The sequence below is a fragment of the Sander lucioperca genome, chromosome 16 (genome assembly GCF_008315115.2).
Source record: "Sander lucioperca isolate FBNREF2018 chromosome 16, SLUC_FBN_1.2, whole genome shotgun sequence".
Taxonomy (NCBI): Eukaryota; Metazoa; Chordata; class Actinopteri; order Perciformes; family Percidae; genus Sander; species Sander lucioperca.
Genome location: NC_050188.1, coordinates 20,772,139 through 20,783,840, shown reverse-complemented (window position 1 = coordinate 20,783,840; position 11,702 = coordinate 20,772,139). Strand labels below are relative to the sequence as shown.

At 41.8% G+C, this 11,702-nt stretch overlaps 1 protein-coding gene across 1 annotated transcript; it reads right to left on the bottom strand.

Moving 5' to 3' along the window:
• Positions 1–80: 80 nt before the first annotated feature.
• Positions 81–3,335, bottom strand: sp8a (sp8 transcription factor a). The gene is made up of 2 exons (XM_031323330.2): positions 3,019–3,335; positions 81–2,260 (listed from the first exon to the last, which is right to left on the bottom strand). Exons 1-2 carry the CDS (start codon positions 3,037–3,039, stop codon positions 1,028–1,030), a joined length of 1,254 nt encoding a protein of 417 aa, XP_031179190.1. The 5' UTR covers positions 3,040–3,335; the 3' UTR covers positions 81–1,027.
• Positions 3,336–11,702: the final 8,367 nt, after the last annotated feature.

The window sequence follows — 11,702 nt, the reverse complement described above, 5'->3', positions numbered from 1 at the left end:
GCAAGCCTAGTGTCTCATTTGCAAGCTAACCTGGATTTCTTAATGAATATGAAGTCAGTGTTTTCAGTTCTGTTTAGTCCGAGGTTTTGTGCAGCTCTGGCAATACTTTTATAATATATTTTTTGATGCAACAACATGTACAAAACATCAAATTGTGACCATCCAATGTGGTCCAAAAACCTGTGACTGTATAAACTGAACACTAGGTGGAGATGCACACTAAGGCAACTGAGATGTGTGTTCATGACCACTGTAAATATTCACCCAATATGCAGTTACAGAAAGTGTGCAAAATACATTTGGTAATTGATCCGATATCATTATTTCTTCAACAGTGCAGTGCAGAAATGAAATCATTTCAATACCTTGATCAGGCTAATTTGATTTTCACAAGCCTGCTATAGGCCTCAGTTAAACCCTGAATGAATAAACTGATAAATTAGTATATACAGTGATTTATTCTAGTAACCTAGTTAATTATTATGTAGGTTGTAGTCAAGATAATAGTTATATACTGTTTTAAATTTGTAATTTTAAAAAAATAGTAGGCTACTCTTTAGTCAAATTATAACACAGCCTTCAAAGAAATGCTTGGATTAAATCATAAGCATAGCAGGTTTAACGAAAAACGAAATATTTCCAAAAATGTTCCGGTTTTATTGAGTTATAATCATGATTTTTTTCAACCAAACATATTTTAAAATAACCTATAACAATAATAATCCAGATAATTATATAACAGGCCACTTGATTAATTCTAAACAAAAATAATGTAAAAAATGTGTAGAATAAATTAGGCGCATATAATGTCTTCAAATAACACAAGTCTTATAAACTGTAGAGTACAAATTTATTTTCAAAGAAGGCTACAAATAGATGAGGTAAGGACACAGTGTTTATCCACAGCTGAAGTTCATCATAAAGTGCCATATCAGTTTTTAGGTGTCCAAGAAAACACACTCCATACAGGCTGGTGTAATGTTATCAAATGTCCACGTGTTGCTTTGTTCTTGGTTAGCTCTGTAAATTATTCCACCGCACTCTGTCCCTCGGTCGTTTGGACAGTCCCACGCACGAGTACCCCGGGAGACTGGCTCGGGCTACCGGAGAGACTATTGTCCGTGTCGCTGCTCCCTTTACCGACTCCCGGTTCCGCGCCATCCTCTGAGCCCTCAGCGCTGTGCGTCCTCGCGTGTTTGCTGAGATGGTCGGAGCGCATGAACCGTTTGTGGCAAATTGAGCACTCGAATCGCTTCTCTCCGGTGTGCGTGCGCAAATGCCGCTGGAGCTCGTCCGAGCGCGTGAAGCGTTTCCCGCAGAAGAGCCAGTTGCAGACAAATGGCCTCTCCCCGGTGTGCCAGCGCAGGTGAGCCTTCAGGTGAGAGGTCTTCCCGTAAACTTTACCACAACCCGGAATGTGGCAGCTGTGCAAGCCCCTCCGCCGCGGGCTCATGCCCCCCTGACCAAGGCTCTCCGCCTCCTGGCAGTTCGGGCAGTCGCACGTGGCTCTGCCGGAGTACCGTCGTGAGGAGGAGCGGGAAGATGCGGGCAGAGAAACGACGGGGGTCCCTGTCAGAGCAGGTGCCCCTGTCGTCGTAGGCTCTGTGTAGTGAGTCGGTACAGGTGGCCTGAAGCCGTCAAACAGGTGCTGTGTGGTGGGGAGTAGGTGCTGAGAGGCACCGGGACCGAAGGCGGAGCTGTAGTCAGTGCTGTAGCCGTTCAGATGAGAGGGTAACCCGGCCGGGCTCTGTGTGTCCACCCAGCTGGTTCCCATGTCCCACCAAGCAGTAGACCCGTTATTGACATCCCCCACTGGCTTGAACCATGACTCATAGGGATGCGCGTGCATCCTCGGATATATCCCTGTTATGCCCTCCACCGAGGAGGGAAATTTGGTCAGAAACACAGACCGCTGTGCGTGCGCAGTATCGGGAACACTGTTGTCTGATGGCACAGAAGTCTGGTAGATCGAAAACTCATTTCCAAAAGGAGAGTTGGCAGTGGTCACTGAGAAAGCGCTGGAGGTCTCCGTCAGACCGGCCCCGTTACTTCTGGAAGTTCCAGAGGGAAGCCCGGAAGAGGTGAAGCAGGCACCAATGCTACTGGTACCCGGTGCGCCTCTTTTCCATGGGTGAAAGCCCTTCGCGTGACACTGGGCTCCATCGGAAAAAGCAGGGGAGCACGAGGGGCTGGGCTCACCGATTCTGCTGCAGGTGGCGGCCAGCATTGCCAGCGGTGCGCTGCCTAGCCGGGGCTCCTCCTGTGGGGAACACACAGACATTTAGGCCTGTCACTCCAGATTAATGGCTAAACATGGTGTGCGTAAAGACGCGCAAAAAATTAGGCTAGATAAAGCCTATAAATCTATAGTGTTAGTCACGCGATCTGTGCAAAAAAATTGGGCCTCGCAGACTAAATTCAAGTCATGTAAATTAATAATGTAACATGATTTAAGTTTAACAAACAGTGTGCCTCTGACTTGGATCAATCAGCAATGGAGGACGGTCCCCAAGTGTTTTTTTTTGTCAGCCAACAGCACAGACACTAAAGCAGGTAGCCTAAAAAAAATGTTGCGAACAACAAATAAAGCTGATGTCTAGGCCTATGTTGTGACACCAGACTTTTAGGTCATTAGATTATTCAGATTATAGTGCCTCTTCCTTTCACTTTAACAAGCATTTACAGCTTTCACGAACTGCCATGATCAGTAAAACCAACAGGTAGACTAAGAAAACTGACGAGTAAAAACAACTGCTATCGGATTAATAAAGAGTGGACCTACATAGGACTGTGTAGACTACCTATAGTAGGCTATTATCATTGTATATCAGCCTATTGGTTATTGCCGCGACACTACAGGAGTTAAATGTATTAAAGTACGAAGTTAACTGTGTTCCCTGAATACCACAGACACATTGAGTCCTTTAGGGATAGCCTACTATAGCAAAATAAACCAAATATTTTAGCGAAATCTAGGGGAAAATATGTTTCAGCAAATACATAGAAAAGTAAACTTACCCCTAGCAGTGTAGCAGCCATTATCTGTGTTTTGATATCTTCGTCTGAGTGTGTGCTCGCGGTGACTGAACGTGATGAGTCTGTTTCCTCTCTGACTGCTTTAGTAGTTGTAGCTTCTACTTGGCTTTGAAGTGCCGCTGAGAGCCCGACGACCAATCAGAGACCAGCTCAGACTGTCACTTAATATTTGCGCTCGAGGTCGTCGTAAATTTTAAGAGCGAGGTCTCTCGAGTGGCGCGCTCCAAATTGCAACAAGTAGGAGAAAATATGAAGTTAAAGACAATAAATTCAGCGGAGGTATTTGACCAGAACGCACGCGCACGCGCACGCGCGCACACACACACACACACACACACACACACACACACACACACACACACACACACACACACACACACACACTCCATTATGAACCCGGTAAAGTGGGAAAAATGCAAGGGCCTTAGTGGACATCAAGGATCTAGGTCACTGTGGTAATCAATTCGACCTGTTTAAAATTTGTGTGAAAATATGCACAATTTAACCAACAAAAGACAACATGACCTTATGAAAAGTTTAGACAAATGAGTTGTAGTGTGTTTGTAGGTAAAATGTTAACACTCTTGAATGTTATAAACAGAAAAGATTTGTTTTCGACTTATACAGCCTGATGTTGTTTTTTTACTGATGTTGTGAAGCCATGCAGAGGGAGAGGCTGATGAATGAGAGGCAGGCCCGTTCCGTCCCATCCTGTCCCTGGGGGCGTATCTAGTCAGCCCTGGGGCAGGGAGGGGAGGACACCACCACTGCCTCCGCCATTTCATCTCGTTCAACACAAAACAAATGTTGTCTTTAAAAAAAACACCTCTTTTCCCAATTTTTATAGATCATTTAAATTCTCGTCCAAGCTCAGACACAAGCTGTATACACTGTGAGGGGAAACTTGAATCCCTTGAATGTAAACAGGTAAATAGGTCCTATTCTTAAATCATGGATGGTTAACCAATATGATGAAGCACACCCTGGAAATAACCCAGAATGATCTTGGGCCTCTAAATATATGAGCTAAACCACAGAGGGAGCATTTCATTTGAATTTCCAATTTAATAAAAGCATCAGGATTTAATCCATTTTCTTCATTTGTTTGGTATTAACTGCTTCCATGCCCTTTCTTCATCTCTTTTGTTCTATGACCAGCCTGAATGAAATCAGCTGAACACACAGACGGAAAAGTTAATCATATTCTCACACACACACACACACCACACCACACCACACACACACACACACATACACACACACACACACACACACACACACACACACACACACACACAAATAATAAAAATTGTAGAGGGACAGACAGTAAAAAAAGACAAAGTATAAGATATGGACTATACATAATCAAAACAAAGTTTATTTTCTGAAACAAGCTAAAATAACCTTTTGTTTATATTTTTGGGTAAAAGAATCAGCGTAAAATGGTATAAAATGAAAGCATTAGAACTTTTTTTTATCCGTCACACAGTTTGCAAGACAGCTGGAAAACTTGAAACCTCTTTCACTCAATTTTACTGCTACTGTGGTCGCTGCTCTCTGCCCTTGTAAATCAGTGCTGTCCATTTGAACTATAATGTATCTGTTCATTTATTTTTTTAAAGGTTTTTATGAGGATTCCTTATTATTAAATCACATTGAAATGTAGTCGATTATGAATCTATGTGGGTGTCATTTTGGGAAGCCGTGCACACTAATACATACCTCCCAGTGGACTGGACTAAATCACAGGCTCCCATGCTGGCCCCCGCTGTCCCCCACAGCCTGAGGCAAGGCCGTATGCACAGGTGGAGTTTACAGTAGGCCATCTTGCCATCCTCACGAGCCACCCAAACAGCTGTCCCTCTTTTAAATGCATTCTTTTCCCACACTGAAAGTGTGTGTGTGTGTGTGTGTGTGTGTGTGTGTGTGTGCTTTAAAGGCCCCTAATGAAACCCTGTCTGAGCCCCAACCTGTTCCTTTAGCAATGATAATGACCACATTATCTCGCGCCATCGAACGTCAACAAAAAAAGATTGTCGTGTGCTTTCCAATCACTTTGTGGGCACTGAGACAGAAAAAGCAGAGAGAAAAGAGTGAAATAAAGATCTGGCACCTCTTGGGGAGAGGGACGGGTGAAGTATTTTATTTCTCCTTGGTGTTTTCCTCAACTCCTCTTTTGTTGGCGGAGTATAGTCACAGTGATCCAGAGGGCAGGGCAGCCATCTTGGTCAGCTGCCCTGCTGAGACAATTAGCAGATGAATCAGAGTCAAAAAACAAGCTGCTAAACATGACACAAAAAATATTCATTACAACCAGGGGGTTAGCCAATCAATTTGTGTAAAAGAAAGATAAAAACCCAATAAATTCCAGATCCTGAGCAGTCCTGTGGTGCATTTCTGACAATGATGTAGCTGCTTGGTGTGAAGACTCATGCTTCCTCCTTAGTTTTACACTGCCCAAGTGATTTGAAAAAAAAGAAGAAGACTAAAACATCCCTCTGTCTCTCTCCTTAACTTCATTGACTTCTCATTTATCTTATCTTTATTCTATTGTTAAATTAATATGCTGAGGCCTCTAAAGCTATGATCTTTTCTTTTTTTTATTTGTGGTTGCCTGAAATGTTGGTGATCTAAGAATGCAAAAGGGTGACTCCACCAACAATGTTTTTTAGTTTGCACAATAAGGTTGTGGTCAGCTTAAATTCAGTTGGTTATAATGGATTTAGACAGAAGTATCCAAACATTGATAGCAGCTTGTCATATCTGTCCTGCATAATAATTTCCTTCAGAAACATTTTACAATCACAATTTGGCCTTCAGGTGAATCCTACAATATTATCATGTGAATTTTATTCAATAAAAAAAATTTATCAAAATGTCCATAGAAAGTGAAACTTCTTCTCTGCTGTCTATCTTTATCTTTTGTGCATCTGTATCTTTACAGCTGGACAGATATATGTGTATTTCAAAATATGGTATGTTGCCTTATTGTCTACATTTTTATTTCACATTTGTATGTGTTATTAAGCTGTGTTATAATATACTGTATGTTCCTGGTATGTCTGATTTGTTTTAAGGAATGGCAGGGAGAAGTCCAGGACAGATTTTCCAAAGAGACAATACTGTGAATGATAAACTGAACTTACATTAACTGAAAGTAGTTTAATAGCATGAAGTTATCAAACTAAATACAGTTTATGTATTATCATGTCTAATAACAGTGCTGTAGGCTGACACAAAACTTTAGAAATCATAAAATATTATACAAAGAGTATAAAGAGTACCAGAGAAAAACAACGCACAAGTATCTCAGACAGACTTACCTTAATATGTCTTTTGATGCCCTTTAAACTCAATCCCTAAAACAAATTGAGAGAGGAAAAAGTCATCCAGGTGAGCCGTGTGCCAGGATGTGCCTGGAGCAGCTCCTCCTTGGCTTCCTGTAATTACTGAATGGAGAGGGCACGGCCGCCGTCTGTCAGCGCAGGGCTGATGGACGACTGTGGCAGCAGAGCAGGGAAAACGTGTCTGGGTTGCTGTGATGAAAACTTTCACATAAGCGAATTATAAGATCCTATTTCATCTGCACTTGCAATAGAGAATCAATAAACTCTTTTTCTCGTGCAAATGCACATAAACTCACTTTCTTTGTCTTAACTCTCCATCTCTTTTGCTATATGCATCTTGCAAGTTCTCACTTTAAATATGCTTTACTGCACACACATGCATGCAGGGGTCAGAAAGGGTATGTCTCATCAGTGTATCTATGCAGCAAACAGAGGGAATCATGGCCAATGTAATTACACTGTTGAAGTGCTTCATTCACATTCATGTATACAGCACATCTACATACTCCAGTAGACATGCTCGTTCATGAAATGGTGGGGGGGGGGTGGATGGATTCATGGGTGGGGAGAGTCCTCTACTCTGTGTTTGGCACAAGTGTGCTGAAGGTGAATTGAAATTGTACTTGAGTACAATTGTACTATGAGTAGCATCTCTCTCTTTTTGTTCCACACACACATACACACTTAGGCTAGGGTTGATGGATGCCTGGGGTTTGTTAAGTCATACATCACAGAGGTCATTTAAGCTGCCAACACATCTGCTGTCTCTGCCCTCAGAAAGAGAGGAAGAGGTGGAGAGTGGAAAGATTTATAAAGGCAAGGGGGAGAATTAAGCAGGGTGAGAGAGAATGAGACTGTGATTAGTAACTGGAGTGGATGAAAAGCTCTTTTCACACACACACACACACACACACACACACACACACACACACACACACACACACACACACTGTAAAGTGGTACCTTTGTGGAAGCTGCTTGCGTTATGAGTTTCTCTGGTCCTCCATCAACTTTCGTTTCCAACATATTAATGAGATGCGTCTGAAGTAGGAGCCTCTATTGATTTCTTCAAATGCCACTGGCTTTAGGCTTCCAAAGTTCAGAATAAAGTTCTGTTTTTGATCATATCTAAGGGCAGGAGGCAAACGTGACATCTTCTTATTTAACAGCAGCCTGTGGCATTACATCGATCTCTTAAGCTTCGTTTGACATTAAAATATGGGAACCCCACTGCTAAAGTCTGTCTCAGTGCTGTATTTCTCACCTCCTGTCCTTGTGACATCCGTTCTGTCACATGCTATAATTTCATTTTTCACATGGCGACTGGTGACCGGTTAGTTTGCAGAACATCACAAGCTTCTGATCACACATTAATCTCCCTCATCCTCCTTCCACTCACCTTGCACTCCTTGTTTCCTCTTTTAACTGCTTTCTTGGTGTTAGCCGTCAGTTAGCCATCATAAATATCTGCTCTGATCGACAGCCAACGTTTTCATGGCAACAGACCTGCATGAAAACAAAAACCCATTTAAACCCCATCAGGGTTTTAATACTTTTTTGTTCATTTACTACAAATCCCATATAGGTTTCATCATAGCTAACCATTTTATGGCTTTGTTTTAGAAATCTAAATGTATTTTTCTACCATTCCACACAGACACTGTTTCCATTAATTCTGTATAGTTTGAAATTGAATTATTTCGAAACTAAACTTTTTGTCAAATTGTATTATTGTATTTGAGGTAATGCAGAGCAGACTTTTCAAATCAATCTGCACTTCAAAACTGCACTACAATAAAAAAGTTGAAAATGAATGCAGACTTGATAAGAAGTGTAACAGTATATGAGTTCTCATATATAACATAGATAAACAAAGGAACCAGTAGCACTTTTTTATGTAGCGTGTGGTGACTGTTGTAGGCGTTAACATGATAAGTAGGAGCGGATGTGGCATTTAAAGTCTGTTATTATGGTCTATTTGCCACAGCTGGCTCTGACACACAAATTGAGAAAAACACACACACACACACACACACACACACACACACACACACACACACACACGCACCATTTCTAAATTACACACTACGATAGCGCCGTGTTTCACACACCAGGGAAGAAGGGTGATGAGAGGGAGAGAAGAAGAAAATGAGGAGCAGGGATGAAGACATAAGAACAGAAATGCTGGTTCACGTCACATGTTTTGATTTCTCTAATCTCTTTTAAAGCTTGTGTAAGATTTTTTTTCCCTTGACTGAAGCTGGTGATGTTCTTCAGCATCAACCAGTAAAGAGCTCTCAGATAAACCTCAGTCAACAGACTCACTCACATACACAAACTTGTTCACACTCTCTCCTTGATTAAATCCTGCTCTGACCGTGATATCTTCACCAATAACGCTGTTCATCCCTCTTTCGGCTTTTCACCAACACACACACACACACACACACACACACACACACACACACACACACACACACACACACACACACACACACACACACACACAGACAAGGAGATTAATTTACTCTTGTTCATTTTTCAAGTTCTGCGTCTTCTCTGTGTTTAATGTGTGATCGAATGTGTGTCTGTGTTCGTTGATTGATGCATAGAAGCCCAGGAGCATAATCATACACTTCCAGACGTCATTTTTCACTTTCAGTGTTGATGGATGGACTGGGGAGCATCTGATCACTGCTACCTCAGCGTGGGGGGTCTAGGTCATTTTCTAGGTAGGTGTGTTTGTGTGTGTGTGTGTGTGTGTGTGTGTGTGTGTGTGTGTGTGTGTGTGTCTCATTGGCCGGCAGTCCATTTGTCTGTATGAGGCAAGTAGTGATTAAGTAGGCTCCCCCATCCCCACCAGAAGGCCTGTTTGTGGGGTCTCTTCTCCCTTTGCTACCCTGAGGACAACCAGCCATGACAGCCAACTCTGTTTGGATTTATGTGTGCATTTGTGTGGCTAATTGTGATTTTTAAAGGGAAATTCCACTATTTGACTATTTATCCCCTCTGTTGTCGAGATTTGGAAAATGTGGCTTCTGGCAAGAACGTTCCATAAAACTAAAAAAGTAAGCTGAGACCCCTGGAAATCCCTGTAGCTGTTGTTTCAGCTGACAGTTCAACTACTTTTAAGCTCTTACACATCTACTAACATATCAACCACTTTCAATTCATGTAAACTGACACTTCAGCTGCTTCAAGTGCACACACAATTACCCTCAGCACTTTCACTTCAACTACAATTTCAACTACTTTTACCGCTTAAACTTGAACCAATAATTCAACTGTTTTCAGTATTTACTTTAATTTAAGTCAACTGGCATTTCAAACAAAGTTCAAGTTTTCTTAGCACTTTCACTTTCAACAGAAATGTCATGCAATGATTAACCCACATATTAACAGTTTCATCGTTTACACTCCAACTCTTTTTAGTGCTTACACTGTCATTGATACTTAAACTCTTAAGTGCCTAAGTGCGCTGAATGCTTCCATTGACATGATGGGTATTGAATGAAATAAAAAAAATTAAAAGGTATTAAATGAAGCATTCTATTGGTATCAGTATCACTTTAAGGGTACTGGTATCGTCATTTTTTTAAACTATACCCAGCTCTTTTTTTTAAAGCTACATATGCATCTGTTCTTGTACTTCTGCTGTGACACTTCAGTTTCCTGTGTGGGATCAATAAAGTTTGTTTTATCTTATATAACAGGTCACAAGCAAATCATTACAATTATAAAGAATTTAACCTTTTTAAACTATTTCAATAGTTCGAAAGAATCATATTTTTCAGATATTTGAGAGTTTAAATGTTTCCAGTACATGTGGGCTCTTTTACACAAGAGTCCACATCTTTCTGCCTTTTCTACTTAGCTATGTGTACTTACTTTTTAATGTGTGGTGTGTGAAAAGGGTTACCATGACTTATTCTATGTAGACAAAAGCACTTTTCAGCACAAATGCATGCGCTATTGCACACACACATTGCACACACACATTGCACACACACACACACACACACACACACACACACACACACACACACAGGTTTGTGGCACTATCTTTGTGGGGACCCGTCATTGACATAATGCATTCCCTAGCCCGTTACCCTAACCTTAACCATCACAACTAAATGCCTAACCTTAACCGTTACCCTCACCCTAACCATAACCTAATTATATCCCTAATCCTACAACCAAGTCTTAACCCTCAAACAGCCCTTTAAACTTGTACCAGCATTTTGGCCCCACAAAGCTGTCGGGACCCCACAAGTATACTGGACTCCCGGTTTTTGGACCCCACGAATATAGTTAAACAAGCCCACACAAACACACACACACACACACACACACACACACACACACACACACACACACACACACACACACACACAATTCATGCTATGTTCCTGGTTAACTAGTGCTCCTCCCACTCATTGCGCTTCACCTCGCCACAATGCCTGCCATAAAATTCAGGGGCTGAGGGAGCAGAAGAAGAGAGGGGGTTAAGAAAAGCACTGAGAGATGGCTTGATGTTAAATTGACTGGAAAAAAGCTGCTTGCTTTTTCATGCTAATTGCCGTGCAACAAATTGTTAATTTATTCCACAAAGAAATGCAAAACACCCCAGATTTAGCTGAAAACGTGTGCACTATAAGGCAAGCTTAAATTGAACACTTTGTTATACTGTCACAATCTCTGCACAAACAGACATACATTTTACTTACATGGTCATCAATAGGGGTAAGGTGGATGGAGGTGTGAAACAGATTAGAGAAAAGAGTGCAGGTCAATACACATGTCCTTCAGTCTCTCCTTTGCTCTTTCACATACACACTCTTACACATATTCCTGCACACTCTCTCGGGCCAGGTTCAGGTGGTTTTGAGGTGATTTCATGGTTGCTGTTTTATTGATGGTTCCCGTCAAACATGAAACGTTTCTTTTCCCACCTAACCGCATACACATGCACTGCCTCTGGGCTGTCATTCAGGACATACACAGACAGCCAGAAACAAGGGGTTGGCGTCAGCTCTACCAGGCCCGCAAGTCATGTCAAGTCCTGCACTGAACTACACACACACATACACATATATACACACACACACATTTACACACTTATCTTGGATCTTTATGGTGTGCTGCACCCTCCACTTAGCACTGCTGTAAAGGTCTTCCTGAACCCGTACAAGAGTAGCATCTTCAAAGAGGTCCATGCACGCACACACAGGCACACACCGAAGAGCCACACAGACTTCTAAGCGGACTTAATCATTTCACATTTGGCTTCAAAGAGACTGTTTAAACACATGCTTGCTC

Excerpts from the sequence above, each read along its gene's own strand:
- sp8a (XM_031323330.2), bottom strand. The coding sequence starts at position 3,039 with ATGGCTGCTACACTGCTAGGG. Across the intron at positions 2,261-3,018 it reads TGGCTGCTACACTGCTAGGG|GAGGAGCCCCGGCTAGGCAG; the intron begins GTAAGTTTACTT and ends TGTTCCCCACAG.